Here is a 24,802-nt window from a genome sequence, read left to right on the forward strand (position 1 = left end):
GAAAACTTGGGTTTAGGAGTTTCAAAATTGTAGTGTATATGCATAATTATAATTATTTACTTTTGTTAAGGGGTGCGAGAATATATCAGAAGCATTCTAGGGGTATAGAACCCTAGGTATAGAAAAGTGGGGTATAGAAAAATTTGGGAACCCCTGAGCTGGAAGATTGCATCTAGACAATCTTAGCTGATCTCCAACAGTTAAGCAAGGCTGGACATAGCTAGTGCTTGGATGGGAGACCACTAAGAAATCTCAAAATTCTTAGAGAAATAGAATAGAATAGAATAGAATAGAATAGAATAGAATAGAATAGAATAGAATAGAATAGATTTTTTTTGTTGGACAAGTGTGTTTGGACACACAAGGAATTTGTCTTGGTGCATAGGCTCTCAGTGTACATAAAAGAAAAGATACGTTCATCAAGAATCATAAGGTACAACACTTAATGATAGTCATTGGGTACAAATAAGCAATCAGGAAACAATCACTATCAATATAAATTGTATGGATACAAGCAACAAAGTTACAGTCATGGATTCATAATTGGAAGGAGATGGGTGATGGGAACAATGAGAAGATTAATAGTAGTGCAGATTTAGTAAATAGTTTGACAGTGTTGAGGGAATTATTTGTTTAGCAGAGTGATGGCGTTCTGGAGAAAACTGTTCTTGTGTCTAGTAGTTCTGATGTGCAGTGCTCTATAGTGTTGTTTTGAGGGTAGGAGTTGAAACAGTTTATGTTAGATTCAGAAATTGAAAAACATCCCCCAGGAACAAATTGACTGACCAGTATTAAGAACAGAAAATACAACAAAACCACAAGCATGTGTATAAAGAGACTTGACAAATGCAGATTCAAAAAGGAACAACATAATCTTATTAAGTTCTGGAAGCAGTCTTTCTGTTCCAGTTATAGGTCTCCAATTCCTACCAGACACAAAGGAATGGCTTGTTTTCATAACCTTGAACCAGATCCATTGTTGTGGTTTATACTTTCCCCATCTTAGGTAACCCCATCAGTTCAAGTTTCTATTGGACCACGAAGCTTAGTTGGACCCAAGAACTAAGTTGGGATCGCTCCTCTAGTGTCATGTAGCATCCTAACCTTGTGGGAGTCAAGTAATGTTGATTTTTTTTACTGGCTTCCAATTAAAATAAAAACCAGCATAGAGTCACAGCTAAACAACCACCTAAACATGATTTGCTCTGAAGTTTTGCTTCCTTGTTTGTAAAAGGACTGTGGCTTGAACCATAACACCCACCCCCACCATTCCAGTATACTGAGTTTGCAAATTTGGACGATAAGCTCACTTTTCCCCTCCCTCTCCTCCCAAAGCTTTCGGCACTGCTATTGAAAAATCACGGAGAGGAAGGGATCAAATCAGACAACCATAGAAAAAGGCCTGTCTGCTGAGAGTCAAAATGAGCTAGTTGACAGAGACTGCCTGCCTTGGCACAATCCACTATGCCTCAGAGTAATCAAGTAGCTGAGCATAGTCTAGCCTCAGGGTTGTGCGAACACAGCCTGCCTGGTTACTCTAGAGTTTTGCCAACCTAAAAATTAGGGTTAATTGAGGAAACTGTTTTAGTTCACCAAGAAGAAATGTGTGGGGTGCAGATAGGCAAAGGATGTAAGACACCGCCCTGCCCTGCCCTACCCTACCTTGCCCTGCCCTGCCCCCCTTCTTTCCAAACAGAGCCAGCTAGAAAACCTAGTTTCACACTGAATAAACCACCTGCTCTTCCATTTCTCTTTCTTTCTACAAACTCTGCTCAGAGCACAAGGGAATATATGCAGGCAAAATATCTAGAGGACTTTGGATGGCACTTCTTTGTAAGAATCTGCAGAATTCAAACCTCACTTCCCAGATCTGAAGGAGATTAATTGTCTTATACTTTCAGATTCACCACAGGACCAGGAATGCTTCAGGCCTGGAAGGTTGCCACCCTACAGGAACTAAGTGTTAGAGGAAGAAGAATGAATGCCTGTGTCTATGCATGCATATGTACTCTCTCTCTCTCTCTCTCTCTCTCTCTCTCTCTCTCTCTGTGTGTGTGTGTGTGTGTGTGTGTGAGAGAGAGGGAGGGGAGGGAGGGGGAGGGGAGACAGAGACAAAGAGAAAAGAAAGAGAGAAAGAGAGGGGAAAGAGAGAAAGAGAAGGAGGGGGAGGGGGAGAAAGAGACAGGGCAGAGAGAGGGAAAGAGGGAGAGAGAGAAAGTGAGAGAGAAAGAGAGAAAGAGAGGGAGGAAGGGAGGGAGGGGGGAAGGAGGGAAGAGAGAGAAAGAGAAAGAGAAGAAGGGGGAGAAAGAGACAGGGGAGGGAGAGAGAGGGGGAAAGAGAAAGAGAGGGAGAAAGAGAGAGGGAAAGAGAGGGAGAGGGAGAGGGAGAAAGAGGGGGAGGGTACAGAGAAAAAGCTGGGAATTTTACCCCGATGAAGTACCCAGGATTTTAACAACAAATCTTTGAACAGCTTCCCCAAACTTACTGACCACCTGTCTGTTTGGACAACCAGTCCCAGGACACTCAGCCAGTTGGATAAATGCAAGCTGGAAATTTGGGGAAATGGATTCCTAGTTCTTTTGGAATGTTTAAGGTAAACACAAGGCTCCCTAGGCCTACACTCCATACAAGGTGGCTTCCCAGCTGCAGCAAGTCGATGCTGTCAGCTTTGCTCATGGGAAGGCTAGGAAGAAGACCAGAGGGGAAGGATCTGTCCCAAAGAACTGAACTTGGAAGTTGGGAGGAGGAGGAGGAGGTATCTCTTGTAAGGGTAGCAGTGAGATTGTTATACATTAGTTATAAGGTATATCCCTGTAGCTCTGTAGGAAAGTTCACGCCTTTCATGAAAAAAAAAGCTCAGATTGAGTCCCTGCCAATTTTTGGCAGGGCTTTGGAAAGTCCTCCATTTAACACCCCTAAAGAACAGCAGACTGGGTTCAAATGGTGGGCAAAGACACACACCAGCTTAACAGTGCCCTGGAGATAGCAGCCATAGTTACATGGTTTAATGCAGGGGTCTCCAACCTTGGCAACTTTAAGACTTGTGGACTTCAACTCCCAGAGTTCCTCAGCCAGCCCTGCTGGCTGAGGAACTCTGGGAGTTGAAGTCCACAAGTCTTAAAGTTGCCAAGGTTGGAGACCCTTGGTCTAATGGCTCTCATTTATTCCAAACAGCAACTTTGGGATCACTGTGAGCACAAAACTATAGGACCGATGCATATTGTGAAAGGGTGCTGTATTCTGGGATCTTTATTGTGTCTACTCAAAGGGGAATCTCATGAAACTCAACTGTTCAGTGTGGATCTGTATGATACCATGTTCTACAACTGCGTAAGTCCCAGATGCTTCTTCCATCACAGCCAAAGACCACCCTGGCCAAGGAAGTTATGAGTTTAAAAAATAATGTTTCATTCAAATCTGCTCAGAAATCAACTGCTAAAATTGAAGTCAGGAAATAAATCTTGAATTCAGTTAAAAAAAAAAAGTATATTGACCTACTAAGTGACTGAGATGAGAATGCCCAATTAACTTCTTGGGCATAATAATATTTTAGTTTTCCTGTCTGATTGGCTAGAGCAGTGTCTAATAAATTGTCTAATAGTTTCTGAAAGTACTCAAGAACTTGGCCAGATAACTTGAAGTTTTGCATCCCATCCTGGCTCCGTAACCTGCAATAGCTACAACTTCTTAATGTTTCTTCATAGCTTACGAAGCCTGGAAATTTCCAGGCTTTCTATTGGTCCAACACCAAAGCTGCAGTATGGAACCAGAGGGCAGTTTCATTTAAGCTGAGCCTGGCAAAGTTCTTTTTATTTCAAATTAAATCAGCGTGTCCAGAAATATTTCACAAGAAGAGTCCTCCACTCCTCTGCTCGCAACAAAATACCTTTTGCCACCATTTGAAATTCTGGATTTAGAAAATTTAGAACTGAGTATGACCTGAGCATAGGTCATAAAATCATCTGCTACAATGTCCTTCCTGTCAATGACTACTTCAGCTTCATCCACAACAATACACGAGCGCACAATAGATTCAAACTTAAAGTGAACTGCTCCAGTCTCGATTGCAGAAAATACGACTTCAGTAACAGAGTTGTTAATGCTTGGAATGCACTACCAGACTCCGTGGTCTCATTCCAAAATCCCCAAAACTTTAACCTTAGACTGTCTACTGTTGACCTCACCCCATTCCTAAGAGGTCTGTAAGGGGCGTGCATAAGAGCACCAGCGTGCCATCCCTGTCCTAATGTTCCCTTTAGTTGTATTCATTTTATGTATTCAATTCATGCTGATACTTATTTATATTATTTAATATGTATTTGACAAAATAAATAAATATAAATAAATAAATAAATAAATAAATTAGCAAATTGGGTAGGTCAATTGCCAAAGGAAAATAAAAGAAGTCTGAGAAAGGTTTAAGATGATGAGAAAGATAAATTTGTATCTTCCTTTTAGCCACTTTAGTCATCTATCAATTAGGACACTATTCTGAGTTCCAAGAACATTAAATATGAACAAGGAAACTGGTTTTATGTATACTCTCTGGGCTAAAATGTGGTTGCAGCTGCAACACTGGTGAACCAATGTGCTTCAGTGTGCCTACTCGTTTAGTCGATAGAGTGACAGAGCATATACCAACCTCTTGTTTTATTCACAGTGAAGTTACAATACAGCACATTCTCTGGCCTTTATCCCAGTGAATAAAAATGGACTTTATCAACTGCATCTTATATTGTAAGAAAACCTCATGTTATCTAAAGCCACCTAGCCTGACTAGATAGCTCAGTGGCTAAGACACTGCGCTTGTCAATCAGAAAGGTCGGGGTGGTGGTGGTGGTGTTCAAATCCCTAGTCAAGGCCTCCTGCACGAGCAGGGGGTTGGACTAGATGACCTCCCAGGTCCCTTCCAACTCTGTTACTGTTAATGGGATTTAGTCAGAAGAGGCTTGTCAGAATTGCAGTTGAGAAATACAGCCTTATGTATATTTCCCTGATGATGAAGCCAATAGAACTCAGGATGAATGACATTCTAGTAAGCAGATCCAGGGAAGAATTGCACAGCTAAGTGTTCACTGACTAGGAAGAAAGTTTGCAGCCCTTAGAAACACTTTCCAAATAATGTCATGGTTATAAAATACCAGACTACCACTAGAGGTCACCAGATAGAGAGGTTCTGGGTACCTATACTACAATATTGAACAGTCATCCAGTTATAGTAGCCTTGATTTAAGTAGGATTTTCTCTTTAAGGGGTGGGATGGGGCTAATGTTAACAATGGTACCTCAAGACACATGTCCCAATCATAATCCTGGGTTTTCCTAAATTAGCCAGACTAGTTCCTTGATGGAAGACCAGGATGAAATACTGACCACAGGTCAGGGGTGAAATCCCTGGTTCTGACAGGTTTTGGAGAACCGGTAGCGCAAATTTTGAGTAGTTCAGAGAACCAGCAAATACCACCTCTGGCTAGCCCCAGAGTGGGGTGGAAATGGAGATTTTGCAATATCCCTTCCCCAGGAGTGGGGAGGGAATGGGGATTTTGCAGTATCCTTCCCCTGCCATGCCCATCAAGCCACACCACACTGTGGGGGGGGGGGAAATAATAACCAAGGTTTTTTTTCATATCATTGTCAAGAAAACTACACTTTCTGGTCTATGAAACCTTTTCTCTGGAAGAAGACTCTACATTTACCTTTTGGTATTCCAAATACGTATTGTGGCTTTCTTACTTGACTCCTTACTTGAAAACTTCCATGGAAAGTAACCAGATTATTATCATGTACATATAGTGAGCCTAGAAAAAGAATTCTCAGCTATTGAGTGCTTAGTTTGATTTGAGAACAGCTGTTTATGGAAGTTTCCAAACTCTATGTAAATATTGATTGAAGGTGATTCATGATTGTGATAACATTATTATTACTTGCTCTGTTCATCCAGCTACCAGTTCAACTTGTTCATTTGCTGGGAAGAGAGTTGTAACAGAGTAGATGCTACCAAAGGACGCCCTTCCATCAACATCTTAGGGAAATCTGGTGATGTCAATGCTGGGTTGTCTTAATAGCAAAACAGATTCAATCCAAGAATGAAGTGGGAGGATTATGATGAAGGTCACACAGTGGCAAACGAGTGAAACGTTACAATGGATCTGTGATCCTATCTTATGTTTGCTCCTTTGCAACTCTGGCCCATGCGGAGGGGGGGAATGAGAGAAACATCTATATATCAATGTACCTCACGTGGAATCTTGTCTGGATGCCTATCTATTGAATCTGAATTAAAAACTGTACTTGGTGGTTCTAGATGGACATTTATTTAGGGCAATTTTTATAGGCATACACACCTTGTGCTTATCAAAATTTTGATGCATCAAAACACTGACCTAAAATGCATGTGTGCAGTTTAAATTCATAAGGGCACACACTAGGTTCCAAGGTGGTATTTGTCATAATTAACCTGCTTAAGAAATAAATGAAAATATTGTCTCTTCCCACCGAATCCTGCTTTTGTAGGAAATTCCTCATGTGATCGTGCCACTACTAAAATAAATTCCTGGCATTCTTCCCCTCCAACCCTCACCCCACTTCGCCGTGTTTTTGTTTTAATGGTTAATTGTTCTTCAATTCAACCAAGGTTGAATATTTAGCAGCACACTTTGCCATTGATTCCAGAATATAGAAGAACTATTTGGGCGCAAAAGGAATTTAAGCCCAAAATATAACCTTAACAGTCAATTTTTAGGGAGCAGGGAATATTAGACTGAGTTTGGGTTTTGACTGTTTGCAGTAACCAGGGGAACTTCAACGAACTTCTTCAGAAAGAAGTCCTACTGAACATAGCAAGACTTACCTCCCAAAAGTTAAGGAATTGCAGACTTTATGAATTCCGTTGGTCAATTAAAGATCACTGAATCTCGTCAAAGGTACGATCCCTTCCCTCTTGCCTGCCTGCCTGCCTGCCTGCCTGTCTGCCTGCCTTCCTTCCTTCCTTCCTTCCTTCCTTCCTTCCTTCCTTTTCTTTTCTTTCCTTTCCTCCTTTTGCTAATCTATTTCCCTCTTTCTGGCTAGAAATGCTAATTCTATTCTCTATCTACAGATGCCCAAACTTTCCCCCAATACCCACCCATCGTTGAATTCAGAGTTTAGCCACATTCAGAAAAGCTGCACCTTCGGAATGGCTCCATGGTTGGGTGGGTGGGGGGACGACGACGGCGACGACAAAATCGGGGAATAAAAGAGTCCAAGGCGCGGCTCTGGTTCCAAGCTGGAGCATTTCCAGGCCTTGCACGCGCACTGGGACGCGCCCAGCTCTCCCTGCCTGCCTGCCAGGGCCTCCGAAGGCTGGGCAAAGAGGAGGCGAGGGCGGCGGGAGATTTGGTCTCCGGACTCAAAAGGGTGGGAGGGGAAAGGAGAGAGGGACTCTGACGCCTTTTTTTTTTTTTTTGTGGATTGGGATGTGGATTCCGAGCCAGACAGCCCTGTTCGTTCACACGCCTGGGCTCAACCGTGGGGATCTCGCTGGTGTTTTTAATAGACTTCTCAAGGGAGCAGCAACAACTCCAGGCGCTTAATTTATGGCCTGGTGCTTAAGACGTGCAACTTTGAAAAGCAATGTGGATTTCTTCTTTAGAGTCCGGGCTTTTGCTCCTTCTCCCCACCCCACCCCATCTCTCTGCATTCTTCTGCCTTCCTGCCCCAACAGCTCGCTCTGTTTCCAAGGTCGCCTGCGATAGAGAGAGGGAGGGAGGAAGAGAGAGGCAGGGACGACGACGGAGAGAGAGAGGGGGAGAGAGAGAAAGACGGAGAGGGGGACAGGGACGGAGGAAGAGAGAATAAAAGAAGGAGAGAGGAGAGAATAAGAGGGAAAGGGGAGGGGGAGAAGGAGGGGAAGACAGAAAGAGAGAAAGAAAGAGAGGGAGGGGGGGAGAGAGAGAAAGAGGGAGAGAGAAAGAAATAGAAAGAGAGGGAGGGAGGGAGGGAGGGAGGGAGAGAAACACAGGCATCACCCTCTTTCCATTTCTGGCCGACCAAGGCATGCAAAAAGCTCCTGGGAAGGAATAAATGGCCACGCAGGGTCAGAAGAAGGAGAAGGAGAAGGAGAAGGAGGACGACGAGAAGGGAAAAAGAAAATCCCCTTAAAATGAGGCGGGGGGAGTATCATTTCCTGCACTCCTCTACCTGCTGGCCTGAAAACAAGGTTCGCTTCCATTTTAGATAATAAAATGCAAGACTTTTTTTTTTTTTTGGAGAGTCAGTCAGGGTTCAGGAATCGAGTTAACAAGACCAGAATCCAGCGTGAGGTTTCATTGGGTTAGATGTATGGTCTATACATCTATACATGCTCCATTGCCATGTAATGAGACTACAGCTACGCACTAATAATAAGGCGGCGATCCTGAAGCCGCTTATGTGGGAAGAAAGGCTCACTGAAAACTATGGGGTTTAATTCTGAATATAGGCTCAATCTATCAACTGCCAGCCAGCCTTTCATCCCTGAATAGCAAATAAGCAAACGGCCGGTTTTGTCCGAAATCTCCTTGTTTCTAAATCTCCTTGATATCGGAAGTCTGGAAATCTCTGTTTAAGGCCCACTACTCCATCCCAAAATGAACGGGCCACACTAGAAATACATTTGAATGAACAGAATGAGTGGGAAAAGAGAGGTCGCCAACTGGAACTCTCTTCTTGTTCTTTATTAAAGTGCTGGTTCATGCTGGCCGCCATTGGATTAATTATTACCCATTCATTTAAACACTGGTGAACGTAGGAGAATAACCCTAATAAATATCTCCCCGACCCTTTCATCCACCCCAATCTGAAGTGTTGACAAGAGTGACTCAATCGGCAGCAAACTCCTGGCGATGGAAATAGGGTGATAAGGTAAAAAGTCCCCGATTCGGCTGCCTTTTAGCCTCACCACCGCTACGCCCGTCCTGCCTTTAGTAAGGTTGGGGCTGGGGTGAATCCACTCAACCTTCCCTACCACTAGGCCTTCCTCCACTCTAAGACCTTCAGGCCCTCTAATGCAGGAGTCTCCAAACCTTGGCAACTTTAAGACTTGTGGACTTCAACTCCCAGAGTACCTCAGCCAGCAAAGCTGGCTGAGGAACTCTGGGAGTTGAAGTCCACAAAGTCTTAAAGTTGCCAAGGTTGGAGACCACTGCTTTAATGTGTTGGACACTCAGTCTCAGCTGGGAACGGATCGCCAGGTTGTGTCCAAACTGCATCTAGATGAAATTCAGGCAAGATCGATCTTCAGCTGTGGGTTGTTTTTTTTTGTTTTTTTTGGAATCCTAATATTTAAACTTTTGAAATTTGACAGGCACGCATTTTCCACTGGATTCCGGCTACTTTTTTTTTTCTCCGTCGTATATGTCACCTGCGTTTTTGTGCTGATTTTTCCCCCCTCCCAGAGATTAACCCCAAACGACGACACATTTCGGCTTTTTAACGCTTCCTCGAAACCGAAAGATTATAATCTTTAAATGACTCAAGAGTATCCCGCCGCGGGTTGATTTCGGGAGCTTCAGCGTTTTGAGTTTTTGGGTTGACAAGTCCATTTTTCTTGGTCTCTGGACACTGAGCCCACGCGTGTTTGAGGACCTGTCTTTGCAGATTGTGAACTAGAAAAACCAGCCTTCAGCGAATCCTGTTAAGCGGCGAGGGGTTTGTGGGCGGAAAGGATGCGTAATAACAAATCAAGCCAAAAATGGAAGGTTGAGTTAGGTTTCCTGGTTGCTGGATTTGCACGTTTGCTTGGGCAGAGGCGACTTCAGGTGGTGGACACTTCCGGCTTCCCCCCTTGCAGTCTTCCTCCCTTCAGTTGCCCTGCCCTTCCTTTGCTGTCCCAAAAACAAGACGCTTTCGTGTCCAGGCAGGGTTTAGTCCGCTGTGGAAAAGAAGAAAAGAAGAAGAAAAGAGAAGTTGTCCTGTAGGGCCTGGCCATCACCAGCGATGGACTTTAGCTGGGATCTTTTTTCTCTCCCTGCTATTCGGCCGCGACGCGGGGCAGAACAAAAGCAGGGTCTGTTTGCTGGGATTATCGATAAAGTTACAACACTAGCAAAACCCGCACAACACACCCAAATCTGGGCATCCGGGGAGAGAGGCTGGAAGGGTTTCGGTCTGGCTTCTTCCAATCCTTTTGACCACGTCCGCTGTCTGCACGTTGGATCCCTCCCCCCCACTTTCTTTCTTTCTCTCCTCATTTCGTGGTTTTGTTAGTTTGGTTTTAAGTCCTTTTAGCTCTCGTACGTCCCTCTGTCGGAACCTCCGGGCTCAGAGACCTGGCGGGCTAATTCGTCTTGATTTGCGCCATCCTGCCGCAGACATACAAAGCATAATCCGGAATGGTTTTAAGAACCAGTAGCTCTCCAGATCTGAGTAGGTTCACCTCGCCGGAAGCCAAACGTTGCAACCAATTGCCACACCGCCCCCACCCCCACTCTCCGAAAGGAAAAAAAACTCAGCCGCCCCCCAGCCTAGCCTGTTTATTTTCCCCCTCCCCCACTGCCGGCCCACAAGGGAATCGCGGGTCATTGGGGTGGGGCTGGCATCGATTTGGGGCAAAGGTCTGTTCCCTTTAATTAACGGAGGACTCTCGTTTAAAGGGGGCGGAGACAAAAAAAACCCAACAACAATCCTAGCGAGGGAGAAACGTTAGGCTATTTGATCATTTTATTGGTCAGTTATTTGTACTAGGCACACTCCGGCCAAGGTTCAGAACTTGTAAACCTCAAGGTTTAAAATGGCTGGCAGAAGGACAAACCTGCCACGAGAATTTAAATTCCGGAGGTTTCCTTGAGGATTATACTCTTAGAGCAAGCTCTGTTTTAAGGCTTCTTTCAATTTCTTCGCGGAAAGTCAAGAGAATCGGACTTCTTCTGGATCGAACCCATTTCGGCTATTGGTTGATTCGATCCATGAAGGTAAATGACAGGCCTTCGTCCTCCAGGTCCTGGAAAACGCCCTCCATCTTTTGGCACTTCATTTATATCTCCTTCATGACGCTATGCCAGACACTGTGTCAGAGGAAAAAAATCAGGCTTTTTCGACTTTTCAGGCTTAAAGGCCCTAATAAAGGTTTCAGGGGCTCTTTTTAAAAAAAACCGAAATAAGATTCCTTCTCCCTTTTTAAGCAACAGGTTGGATAAAAGCTAAGTATTATTTTTCCTTAGTACTTGGGAAACCCTCCTTGGGAAATTCATTCAAAATTTACCCCCCAAAAAATCCAGACCAAACTGTATGCTGTATATTTTACTCCCATGAAACACATTTTTTTCCAATGTTGTCTGAAAAGGAAAACACTAATTATACGAAATGTTATACAGGGGGTATGTTTTACATTGCAGTTTCAAAAGTCACCATTGCATCCACCAGAGGTACTATTCTAAAACTGATTATTCACACAATGGGGACTTCCTTTTTAATAATAATAATATTAATAACATGTTAGAAACATACAGTGTTGCATTTAGTACAGTATATACATTCCCTTGCTCGCAAGCGGAAAAAAAGAAAAGAAAAACAAATCCCTACTCTCTTGTGTAACATGCTTTATTTTAAAGCCTAACTTTTAAAAACACTGTGGAGATATTACTAACAACTGCTTTTATAAAATTAATTTTGACATTTCAATATATATATACATCCTTTCCCGTCATCTTTTTTTTCTTTTAATGTTAACAATGCTAAACATAAAAAATAACAAGCTTATAGGAACATTAAAATGTCATACCATATCCAGTCAAACGTTTGTCCGTATTATATATATATTTATAATATATGTCCTTGTCTCGGTTGGGAACATTTCTTTCCCACTTTTTAAAAAAAACTCTTTCCATTTATTTTAAGGAGCCGAAAAAACACCCTTTAAAAAAAGCAAAGAACGCCGAAATTTCAAGGGTTTCCCTTCTCTTTCTCTCTCTCTCTCTCTCTCTCTCTCCGCCTGGGTAGATTAAATTCGGCCGCCTAATTGCTTCTCCTGTCGCTGTCTCCCCACCCGCCCCCGCGCCCGTTTGCTTTGGATTGAAGGTTCGTGTTCTTAAGATGCCGAGGCAAAGAAGCCTCCTTCGTCCCTTCCGACTGTCCCGCGCGATTGCCTGCCCTTCTTCCCCGCCCTCCTCCCCCCCTCCCACGCAGCAACGAGAGCAGCCACCCCGAAGCCCGTTTTTTGTTGCTCACACCGGCCTGTCCACGGCGTATTGGCAGGCGCTCAGATTGGAGGCCGGGGTCTGGACGCTGGCGTAGCCGAAGCTGGAGTGCTGCTTGGCTTTGAGTCTCAGGCTGGCCAGGCTAGAGTTACACGTGTCCCGGTAAACGTAGGGAGGGGTTGGCGGGGCGTAGGGGCAGGCGGGCGTGGGCACGGCCGAATTGAGCGAAGGGTTGCTCAGGTTGTTCAAGTTATTGAGGCTGTTGAGGCCGGAGCCCGGCACGCCGGTGACCGCCGAGGGCACCATAGTGGAAGACATGCTCATGGACGAGATGGAGTTGGGGGGCGAGAACATGCTCTGCGAGGACAGCGGGTTGACGTTCATGGAGTTGAAGAAGGGGAAACTCTTGGTGGAGAGCGACGCCGAGGTCAGCCCCTTGGCGGCCCAGTTGTTGTACGAGTAGCCCGGGTACATGTCGTCGTAGGGCTGCATCAACCCGTTGAACTGAGGCCCAAAGCCGTTCTTACAGAGTTCCGCCTGCTGGTTCCGCTCCCGTTTCCGCCACTTGGCCCGCCGGTTCTTGAACCAAACCTTAAGGAGACGGAAGAGAGAAAGAGAGAGGGAGGGGGGAGGAGGAAAACAGAGCGAAGGAGAGAAGCTGGTCACTGCGGGGAAACCAAAGGACCCTAGCATGCTTTTCCCCCCCCATCTCTCAGCCCACCCCGACCCCCGCACTACGGGGCTTCCCGGGCTCCCTGAGGGAAGGGAAGGGAAGGGGCAAGCGAGCACCACAAACCAGAAATCCCCCCCATTCCCCATCCACCCCCAAGATACACTTCTTCGGTGCCGCCCTCCAGCTCCAGCCTCTCTCGGACTTTACTCATCCGGGTTTTTATTTTACCAAAAAAATAATTTTTTTTAGGCCGTCTTAAGAAGAATGCAAGTCCTTCAGCTGAGCCTAAACAAGAAACGTGCGGCGCGCCGCGCAGCCTGCTGATATGACAAATACAACCTTTTCAAGGCTCCTTTACAGGGGAGGGGCGGGGAAGAGAGGGGAAAAAAAAGAGACTTTAAGGGTTGTCCGAACGTGCAATGTACCGTTATTTATCTAGCAAGGGTCTCTCCTGGCCCTGCCATTTTTTCGAGAGAGGAGCTCATCTGAAAATCTTTGCATCCTCACGATCACACAAGATCCCGCGCTCAACAAGCCCCCCTTCCAAGAAAGCCCTAAGTAACCTGCACGGAAATGTCCGGGCTGGGCTCGAGACTTTAAAGGCCCAAGTCCCAGTAAAATAGAGCGAGGTTCTGTTGGCAGAGACCTCCCCACACGTCATTTCCTCAAGATTTCGCTGAGGTCAGTACGGAAAACCTGTTTAGCCTAGAATGCTACACCTTTCGCACAAGCGGGTCCACGGAGTGAACAGTTTTGTTCCTCTGGGCCTTATTAACATATCTATGGCTACAAAAACAAACCAGTCTACTCTGGCATTTACATTCGGATAATAAAGCACACAAACAGCTCGCCTAGGCTGAATTTTAAATAAAAAGGTTTCTCCAGAGAGCGGCCAATCTCCTTCTCCTTAAAAGGGACAAAAATGTTTCTCCGCAGCTGACTTTGGAATCGGGGAGGACTTTGTTTCTAGCCCCGACAAAAGATTATGCTGAGGTCCGTAGGCGAAGATCGTTCCTAACAAACTCTGATACCTAGCCAAGAAAACGTCCTGTGCATCTGCTGGTTGGTTTTCACACACACACACACACACCGTTTCTGCCATCTCTCTCTCTCCTTTGCAGTTCATTCAGTTTGATCCGAATGGTAATCTTGAACGAAAGGAATATAGCTCTATCTTTTTCCACTCCAAACCTCTAACTCACCTTCTTCTCCACCCCCCCCACCCCCCAAGAAGTCTAAGGCAAGGAAGTTAATCCGCTTTAACACCTATTTTTCTACACAGCAGAGGAAGAAACGATCCTCGCGATGATATTATTAATCCAGGAGTGGCTTGAAATTGAAATCCGGTCAATAATTTTTCTCTCCAGCAACCCGGGTAATGGGGGGAGAAGTCAACATAAATATATATCGGCTTGGAAACCTTCTAATAAATCTTTTACCTTTAACGGCTGGTGACAGGAGCGTCTTTCTTTCATGTGCTAATCATTAGTAGAGCCAAGCCAGGTCCTGGGCGGCTGTTTCTCCTGCGCTTTTGGCAAACTTTGCTCTTTCTCGACGCGAGAAGGACGGGCGCCTCCGCCGCCAAGACAAAGGCGACAGGCGCGCGCGTCTTTCTCCAATCCACATTCCCAGCTGCCTGCTCGGCCCAGCCGCCCCCTGCGACTTTCTGATGTGGATTGGAATGGCCAAATCTACTCTTGGGTTGACCCCACGCGAAAGTTCGCTCCAGCCGGGCCCGCCGCGCTCCCTCCACCCCACCCCACCCCCTGCACCACGCCAATCGAAGCCTAGGCCGCGGTTTGTACTACTCCGCGCGCCCGAAACGCAGAGGCGGCCTCTGCAGACAACCTGCAGGGAAGATCGTGTTTCCGCCATCTGCAACGGAGGGCAGGGCGTCTTTTCAGGGCCCCCAAGAGCAGAGCCACGCGCTTTTCGAGCAGGGGATCGGACGGCGGCCTTGTGCCCAGCTGAAGGTATATTGTTCAGTTGTGAATAAAGGCTGCTTCCTTCGTCCGAGTTTTTGTTTTTTTTAAGGCGTTTGGGACAATCCGACAAGTTGTTATAGAGGAAATCAGCCCAGATGTGGTTTACTGCTGACTGGAGCCACCATAATACCCGTAGTACAGTTGGAAATCTGAGGGGGCGATTGCAGAGCCCGTTAGAAAACAAATACGCGGAGGAAACTTGCCTACAATACCAAGGGCAGCCATAGCAAAATCTCAAGAGTAATAATTTTAACTAAAAGGTCGTTAAAGGCTCCCGGAAGGTTGCTTCAATACATTACATTGTTTCCGAAAGGACAATTTTCCAAAAGGACGACTCAATTCGAGACCAGTTTAACGGGAAGAAGCTTTTCCGTTTAAATGGTTTGAACCACAGGAATTCCGGGTGAATTGTTTGAGGAAGCCAAAAGGATCAGCTTCCTTCTTATACTGTGCCATATTTTTTCTCCCCAGTCGCTTGTTGTTTATTTGCATTGAAGCTTGAGTCGCAACCCTTCCGATTCTAAATTTAAAGCAACTTTGGGATGCGCATAGGCCCTGAGCATTGCAATTAAAAGGGTTTCATCAAAAGGACGGTGTGGAATGGATTTTGGTGTTCATTTGTCTTTCCTAGATTAAACGAACGCCAATCCATCCATACCGTCCTTTTACATTGCAAATGCAACGTTTTATTTTCGTAAATATGGATAACTTCGTCACCAAACAACGTATCTACTTCTCAGTGGCAAAAGTTTGGAAAGAAAGGCGGTTAAAGGTGGAGTAAGTAGTAGGACTGCATTCAAAAATCCTTCCTTTTTCACAGCAATTGTTTTGGAGAGTCTCCGTCACTCTCATCCAAGAAAACAACTGTGTAGTTTACCACTGCTTTTTTTTTAATAGCTCCTTCTTCTCCTTCTCCCCCTCCCTCTCCCTTTCCGTGAATGTGTGTAAGTCCTTGAATGCGTATGTGCTTGCGTGTATGAAACAACAGCAGCGACAACACTGAAGCAAGCTGACCTCGGCTTCTCCGGCCATCTCTGCCCCCTTCCCTTCATTTCACTGCCTTCCACTGAAACCAGGGAAATGAAATAAACTGAATTTACCTCCACTTCAAGTAAACCTTGAAATCAAATCCAAGGGCTCACTTCACTTACCAACTTTCCTGACCCCAAGCAGTAATAATTATTCAAAACTCCTTACCGAGTTTTAGAGTCACTAATCCCATTGAATTAAGAGACACCCCCCCCACGCACACACACACACCTCCCATCTAGGAATTTCTGTCTTAAAACCTAAACTCGGTTTACATAGAGAAAACTCGACCCGCACCGGATTCCCTCTGGTTTTCCTACCACGCGTAGTTCTGAACTACAATCTCGATAGGAAGAAAAAAACGGCCTTTCCTCTCCGGCGCATTGGGGAAGCTTTCCAACCCCCCCTCCTTCTTTCTTTCTTTCTTCCCCCTCCGACTGAGCTGCCTGATCCTGTCGGATTTTAGGGGCTTTTAGATGGAGCCATAAATCTAAGGCGAGAAGATGGACGGGAAGAAGCCACCAGAGTTGTGAAAGCGGAGGAAAAGGAGGGAGGGAGGGGGGCAAAGAATGCGGAGAAGGGAGCGTCGCGGGGCCTGGGAAGGCGGCCGAGGCCTGGCGTTTGGCGCATTTTGGGCTGGGCGCACGTCGGAGCCTGCCCTGAGCCGCTTTCTTGGCGCAGGTCCCTTTGCTCCTTCGCATCCCGTTCAGAACACGCCGCACAGTCGGGGCCATCCATCATCTTCGGAGGGGAAGGCAATCCGTCAGGGCCTGACAGAACCGAGGAGCTGCGCGGGGCCAAAGCCCGCCTCGCTGGAGGCGAAATCGAAAGCAGCGGCCGCCGTCGCCTCTCCCCGTGAAGTCCCGCCCAGCGTCCCCACCGCGCCTCGGCGCTCCCTTACCCTGACTCTGGCCTCGGTGAGGTTGGTCCAGACAGCGATCTCCTCCCGCGTCGACATGTCCGGGTAGCGGTTGCGTTGGAAAGTCGCCTCCAGTTCTTGCAGCTGCTGGCTGGTGAAGTGAGTGCGCTGCCGCCGCTGCCGTTTCTTCTTGGACGGATCTTCGGCGCCCGCGTCCTCATTCTTGCTCGGCTGGCTTTTCTCTTTCTCTGCGAAAGGCAAAGCAGCGTCGGATCAGGGGGCCCCGTCGGGAAGGAAGAGGGGAGGAGGGCAAGGCAAGGCAAGGCAGAAGGAAAAAAAAACTGTCGCCCCGTTCCCTCGGCCGGATTCACAGGCCTGCCATTGGAGGAAGCCCAGGAGAGGCCAACCTCTGGGAAAGGGCCGTCTGCCACCCGAGCCCGCTTCATTGCAGTCCGCGCCGCTGAAAATCAAGGGGACTCGACGTGGAGGAGCCACAGACGGGGTGGTATGGTTTAAAATGAGTAAGAACCACTTTGAAAAAAAGAAACCGAGCGTGTACGCAATCAGGTACGGGGGCTTTTGGGGAGAAGCAGCAGAAATCCGAAGGGTTGCTTATAAAAAACCAAGGCGCTTCCTTCCCAGGGAAACAGCCCATCTGAGAATGGAAAAGCGCCCCGTCATCCATGGCGTGCGTCCGCAGGATGACTGTCTCAGGGGTGAAGAGTGGCTTCCTTGTGGTGTAAATTTTCCCAGGTTTTAGAAAAGATTTTAGCAAAAGCCTCGGCTGATAATGGGAAAGGAAGGAAAAGAAAGGGGGATTTCCACCACTAAACTACCTGCTTAGACTTGGAACGCGGATTGGGTAAATTAATCACTCCCGACTTGAACGTTCAAACTGCCAGGTCCAAGCAGGTTTGCTGTGATTATTCACAAGGGATTGCTCACTCCTCCCTTAAGCATACGGTTTTATTGCAATTAAACATATAACCGCCGGTGGTTGTAGTGGGACAGTACAAGTCTGAACTGACAAATCATCTATAATATAGAACAAGGGTCTCCACCACAACCTTGGAAACTTTAAGACTTGTGGACTTCCGTTCCCAGAATTCCCCAGCCGGCACCCAAACACCGCAGACACAAAAAGTTTTTAAAAGGACAGACGGATTTTGAGAAGACCGAGTATAATCTTGCATAGTCTTACATTTTTTTTTAGGCATGCCCACTTTGGGCACGTCCAGAAATTATATCAAATAGTAGGTCACAAATGGGAGAGTTGATCTCGATTGATACCGATGACCAAAAAGAATAAATGCCGAATATATCAAAAACTGCAATCCGACTGAGAATCCTTTCAAGAAGCAGTTCTTTTACGCACAGCAGCAAGTTTTATGTACAATAGGAACTGCAACAAATATCTATGAATCATATAGACACCCTGTTCTCTTTAGGTCCCAAGATTGTCTTTTATATAAATTAGAAGCGTTTCTGAGTTACAATGGCTTGACTTTAGTATAATTTGAGGTGGTCACGCTAATCCACAGTCCATATCCAGTGAAAACCAGTATTCGACTCAGCAGAAGGTCAACTGTACCCGTGGATTTAGCCCCAAATAAATAAATAAAAATGTATGTAGCCTTAACCCAAGACTTGGTGGTTGAACCCGAAGTATAAAGTTGATGGTGTTTACTTACAAATAAGTCCACTACAGTTCTTTCTCTCTCCCTGGCCTAAAATGCTGTACATTGCATATTCTGACAGATAGTTCTGAGCTCTTACACACATGAGCAGTTGAACTATGCACATCAATTCCAAAATACATCCAGTTGATCTCAACAGGACTTACTCTTGAGTAAGCACAGACAGGAGTTGTCTTTCAGCAGCATTTTCTGCCTGGTTTAGCAGAATTTCCCAATGCAGCTTTATTAGAAAGTCTCCGAAACTTGCATGGAGGCTTACAGCCAATCGCTTTAATCACATTAATTTCACTAAACTCAGATTTTGGACATCTCGTTATTTCAAGAGTCCCCTCCCCCTTTAATTTCCAGTAAGGAAAGAGTTCAAATTAGTGACTCTTTCAGAGAGAGGTGAACTCTGCTTAAATCAGGCGATACTCCTGGGAATTATTGCTCTGACTGCTTTCATCTGAGCGGCCGAGCTCCTGTTGGGTTCGCCGCTGTGGCTAGTTTCTCTCCCTTGCGAATACTAAGGTTGGCCTGGAAGGTGGAATATAAAAATTGTTCCCATTCTTTGCCCTCGCTAGACCAAAACGGCAAATACCTGAAACGATCCGATTCGCCTTCCCCCTCCTTAAAAGTGGAGAATTGCTTTTTTTGCTGGTGTTCCTTTGCAGTTCTCTCTACCTTTCTAATTTGTAGCTTTGGAAATAACGGATCAGGTCCATTGGCCATTATCCCCCCACACACGCCCGTTGGCACTGTACAAAAAGCGAGGAGCCGGGAAAGGTTACCGGCTGGATTGGGGCAAGAAGCGCCTTACCTGCGGCCTCAGGGCTGGAGGTGTCGGAGATGGTGTGAACCTCCAGCCGATGCTTGGCAGAATCCAGGGCCGATCGCGGCTGGCCGGGGGTCAGGGCTGAAGCCATAACCAGAGCCGGCTGTTGTTGCTGCTGCTGGTGATGGTGATGGTGGTGGTGGCAAGACGAGGAGGCGGAGGAGGAAGAGGAAGAGGAAGGGGAGGTGGAGCAAAGCTTATTCCCGGCTCCCAAACGCTCCAGGTTGAGAGGTTCTTTCAGGCAGTTCATCGAGTGTCTCCAGCAAGCCAGCCAGCCAACCCGGGCGGCCGGGGGCTGCGCGCTGGCGGAGAAGAACCCTGGCGAGGGAGCGTGAGCCGCTGCCAGGGGCAGAGGCTGCCGCAGTCGGTGGCCCAGAAGCAGCGGGTCCTTAAACCCCCTGGCCAGATTTCGATCCTTCCCGGCCCTTCAGCAGCAGGTAGGCAGGCAGGCAGGCAGGCAGTCAATCCCGTCCGGACCTCAAGGCAAGGGAGCTCCCCGGCCGCCCCCCCTCGTCGAGTCCCCCCGCCGCATCAGCCACTGCAAAGCCAAGGTTCCCGCCGCACAAGCGCTCCCGCGGGGAGAGCGTGGCCAACCTGAGCCCTAGACTCCCAAGGCAGACGGCGCAGAAGACCATGAATGATCCCCGAGAGAGGGGCGGGCAGCGGAGGCAGATCGTAATAGATCCAAACTGATCGGTCGGTCGGTTGCCAAAGCAAGCAAGCAAGCAATCCCGGAACGAGCCGCTGGCGTTGTGGGCCCGGCAGTGGCCGCGGACTTCCCTCCTTTCTTGGGCGCTCGGAGAGCCGGGCTCCTTACTGGCTTCCCTGTTTGCCCAACATCTTAAACCCAGAGGCCGCCTTCCCGGGCCAGTGATATCAGGCGGCCCCTTTCTCTCTCCTCCTTCCAGCCTTCCCCCCGCGGTCCAGACTCGCTGCGGAGACCAAGACTGACTCGGAGTGCAACCAATCGGAAAGCGCAACGCCCCGGCGCAGGCTATAATAAGAACAGCCTATCAGGCACTTGGGGCAAGGCTGAATGGAACGCTTGGCTGTTCTTTTCTCTCTCTCTGCCCCCCTCCTCCCTAAACCCCTTCCCTCCAGTCAAGTTTTCAAGCTATGCGTTGCAAGTCAGCAAAGGGAAAACTGGAAAAAATCTAGGGACGGCGGGAGGAAATCCGTCGACAAGGCAATCTTCTTATTACCTAAACTTTTATCCTGGGACAAAAGAAAAAAAAGGTGGTGGGGGGGAGGAGAAGCTTTCTCCTGCATTTATTTCGGAGATGCCTGCAAGAATTCTTGGAGCCCTTCAATAACCCCGATCTAGAAGGCTACGATCGTCGCAATCGCTCCCCTAGCACCACGCAAAGGGTTTCCCCCCCCCTTAGATTAAAAGAAAGCAGGTGTCCTGGAGGTGAAACACAGCCTCGAGAAGTCCCCCCCCCCCGATGACCTCGGATCTTTGTTTCAGTGACGCAGAAGAGAAACTACACCTTTTTTTTTGTGTGGTTTTAAGACAAGCCAAAGTGAACGAGAAAGAGATGGTCGTGGGAAAGCGTAGAGAAACTTCTATCCGTTTAGGACCCTCTGTAATTCAAGGCTGTCAATTATCATTACACGGAATATATTCTGTGATAAATGTCCCCGATTAACTGTTGCAATACGATTGTTTAAAATCCCCCTCCTCCGTGATTTTAAACTACTACAGATGATTTGCACTGATCTTCATGTACTTTTTATAATCATCTACCGATCGGATTCTAAAAGATCCTTGTGCTAATCGTAACCACATTTCATTCTTTTGTTGAAAAGACTGCAAAGATTTGAAGCTAGTATCCATCAGATACCGGGACAAACAGATGTAATTTTGGGGTTGAACCTCTTTCTCCCCCCTCCAAAACCAAAACTGAGGTATTGTCTACCTATTTTAATATGCCGCTGCACTTTTGCAATTTTTTTTTAAAAAGCCCCTAACATCCTTTTTCTATATTTTATTTTACAATAATGAAAACCAAATTAGAGTAAGAAGAATGAAAAAAAAAACCACCTAGAAATAAACCAGCTGCTGAAAACTTTCATATGGTTCTCGCTTGGCCCTTAAAACAAGCCAGGTGAGTGTCCTAGTCAACGAGACTCGCCCGCAGAGACGGGGCTTCTTATTGAGGCGTCATAAACTGCGTGTTTTACTCTGCTGGAATTATGTTTCCCACCCGCAAATACAACCCTGCAACTTGTGGCAACGTTGCGACAAAACTGGGGCTTAAACCTCTGACAAAAACACACGTATTTGAGCCAGGCTGCCTACACAGCAGCAGCCCCGCATTTCAGTGCACAAAACTAAGTAAAACAGAAATGCGCTCTCCTGCCGCCGCTCTCTGCAGGTGAAACGGGCTATTCTTTGCTTTTCGGTTGTTTTTTTAAAGGGTGGTGTTATATTACAACCTTTAGGGAAAGGCAAAGAGAATCTCGGGTAGACTTTGCTTCTAGCCGGACTGGAAAACCTGATCTGTCCTTCAGTCTCCTTTGAGAGTGCGGGGCAGTGCAAATACCCCAAAGCAAGGCTGTATTTCTCTGTCTTGCAAACCCCCTCCGTCCATTATGGTACCTTCTATTACTTTAAAAGGTGCTTTGCATTCGTTCCTTAATAATCCGGGGGAAAAAAAACCCCTTTTCACTCTGGATTCCCAGTTATTAAACCCGTGGAGTTCGCAGCAGCGATAGCAGGAGGATTGACTCAGCCAAAGAGCTCAGACTGGCAGGATTGGACCCTGGTTTTCGGGATGGACTCCCTTCAAGCAAGCCGTCGCTGATCCCCTGGATGTTGCCATGGGGAGAATGGCTGAGCCGGTCACTTTCACCCCCAGCCCTATTTCCATCCCCCCCCTTTATGGAGGGAGGGTGCCCGCCCCTTTTGTCGCCTTCCCCGCTAAACCCCACCTATAATTTTAGCAGTATAGCTAAGAAAAAAAGCAAGTCTCGTTAATTTACATGCTGCTCATTATCCGCTCATTAAACGACGGAGCTTTATCCCTGCGACTTGGCAGCGACCTGCCTCTCCTCGGGACCCGTCAGCGTTTGGATGCAGACAATTCTCTTACATTTGTAGTGGGTTTTAAGCTGATAAGTCTCTAATTTGCTTAAGTCTTTTAAATAGGGGCTTTCAGTGATTCTAGCTCTTTTCTTATTGGATTGCCTCTAATTCCCCCAAGATCATAAAGTATATGTATAAAGTAAATAGTTTCTCCCTAAGCACCGCCAGCAGATGACCTATAAGTAAATCAATAAGAATCCGAAGCTTTTCTCCACAATTTGTTTACTAACCATAGCCCGGTTCTCCTTAACCTCCCAGGGATACGAGGGGGCTATACACGCCGCGTAAATCCCTCCGAGCCTTATTAAAGCTACGGACGGCGCGGCCGCGGCAGAAACTACTCAGCCGTAGCACAGTTGAGAACAGGAGGCAGAAAAATGCCGCAACCCGCCCCCGCCACTCCCCCAAGGAGAAACCAGGAATTTCTCCTCCAAACTTGGGGAAAGGGAAGTAGTAAGAAGACATGAATGAGCTGGAGAAGGACTCGCGCAGATCCAGCCCTTTGAGGTTGGGTGAAAGAATATCACCATCACGCTTTCTCTCATCAGGCTGAAAATACCTCTTTCCGCTCAAAGGGATGTCCTCTCAACCCAAGAGCATCCTAACGCTTGCACTTAAAGCGATCCTAAAGATACACCCCGTCTTCTATTAAGTTAAGAGGGAGGCGGAAACCAATCCAACGGGTTTTGTATTCACAAGGGGCGATTACGGTAAAGCTACCCCAGAAGGAGATATACGTCGTGCTTAGTACCTTCGTTGGTAAGAAACCAGCGCTTGCCCTCCGCAATCCTAAATATATCTACACAGAAGCCGGAGCCGCCGCTGCTGTCAGTGAGACTTCCAGTTAAGGGAATATAAGGAGGCTGCCTTGCCAATTTTGAGTTCAGAAGCTGAAGCGGAGATGTGGAAACGCCAGTTTTAGTACTTTTTAAACGACGCACGAGCATAATATTATTGCTACTCCGGAGAAAAATGCAGATCCCGTGGATTTTAAGAAGACTAGCCATAGCAAATCAACGACAAGAGAGGTGTTTAAACCCCGTTAAAGTTGAATTAACGGTTTTACACGTATATTACAGAATATGGCCCAGTCAACTGTACATGGTGGTTTGAATTGGGAAGAGAGCGTTACCATGCATAGAAATTGTGCAGCAGCAGACCCCATCCTGGTGCCCACGGGTGGGTTGGATTTCAACCCTTAGAATCTCATTGACATTTCAACACGTTTTGGAGGGCACCAGGTTAGGAAAGGCTCCTGCAGGCATTTCTCTATCTAGGTGAAGTGAGGGCACGACAGCCTGAAATCCTATGGTTCCTACTTGATTGAAAACCTCCTTCAGAATCTGGATTTAATCATCTAATCTAATCTTTCAGATCATGAAATCTAATTACTCTTAACTGGTAGCAACTCTCAAACAGAAGCCATCCACAAACTCTCCCCTATTTTGAGGTGGATTACTTGGGTTGGACCTGGATCGTTTCTGTAGAAAAGGACCCACATTTTACTATTAACTTGAGCTACCTTCTTCCAAATTACCAGCTATGGGAAAATGGCTACCCCATCCAGACTTCAAAAGCTTACCCCCCTCCTCCAATTTTGAGTCAAAGACCAGCAGATGGCAGAAAGTAGATTCCAACCTAACAAATTTAAATCAACGATGATAATGAAAGTATTGATAATATTAATGATAAACATGATACACTGCTGGGGACAAAAATCAGAGAAGGAAATGGGGTTTGGAAAGGTGTGAAAAACAAACACACAAAAAGAGATTGATTCTGGAAGACACAGTTGGCTTCCCAGATCAAACTTGCTCCAAAAAAAAAGTAGTTAATCCAGCATTTTGGGTTTTCAGGAGGCTAGACTAGTATAAGCGATTAATGGTTTAATGTATCATGGGAATTTGTTCATTGCTGTAGTCATGTTTTTGAATCAGCCATTAAATAGTTTATTTTGGGTTATTTATTTATTTCTATCCCACCTTTATAATCCTTACAAATAGCTCAATGCAGTGATCATATCTTATACCCCTTCCTCCTATTTTTCCCACAACAACAACCTTGTGAGGTGGGTCGGTCTGAGAGAGAATGACTGACTCAAAGACACCCAGCTGACTTTCGTGGCTAAGGAGGGACTCGAATTCATAGTTTTCCAGTTTCTAATCTGGTGTCTTAACCACTAAACCAAATTGGCCTTTATCATATTAATATACTCGCAGCAATGCTCCAAGGCAGCTTCCATCAAATAACCATCAAATCCAAATAAAATACACCAGCATCATAAAACAAGAAATAGCCACATCTAAAACAACAACAACAACAACAGCGTAAAAAACATGGCATTAATGTTCAGAGACACCAGCAGACTAAAACAGACATTAATGTTGCAGGAAAGGATCATGCGTTAAGGTTTTATATTTTTTTCTTAAAATGGTGTCATGGGAGACCAATTGCATTGTACAACAATTATGCTTTAGCTTGTTGCCTGAACTCAATTTGTACAGTG

The 24,802-nt window shown here is 46.3% G+C and overlaps 1 protein-coding gene across 3 annotated transcripts in view; it reads right to left on the bottom strand.

Annotated features, from left to right (window-relative positions):
• Window positions 1–11,226: 11,226 nt before the first annotated feature.
• The window catches only part of PITX2 (paired like homeodomain 2), a 40,791-nt gene continuing 27,215 nt past the window's right edge, over window positions 11,227–24,802 (bottom strand). For 2 of the 3 annotated variants that reach the window (XM_058193296.1, XM_058193295.1), the window contains exons 4-5: window positions 16,740–16,945; window positions 11,227–12,742 (exon numbers count right to left, since the gene is read on the bottom strand). In XM_058193296.1, the coding sequence (XP_058049279.1) occupies window positions 12,179–12,742; window positions 16,740–16,945 (770 nt within the window). In that variant the 3' untranslated portion in view covers window positions 11,227–12,178. Of the gene's footprint in view, window positions 12,743–16,739; window positions 16,946–19,193; window positions 20,368–24,802 lie in introns of those variants that run through there. The other variant, XM_058193294.1, reaches the window with a different exon arrangement.

The sequence above is a fragment of the Ahaetulla prasina genome, chromosome 8 (genome assembly GCF_028640845.1).
Source record: "Ahaetulla prasina isolate Xishuangbanna chromosome 8, ASM2864084v1, whole genome shotgun sequence".
Lineage (NCBI taxonomy): Eukaryota > Metazoa > Chordata > Lepidosauria > Squamata > Colubridae > Ahaetulla > Ahaetulla prasina.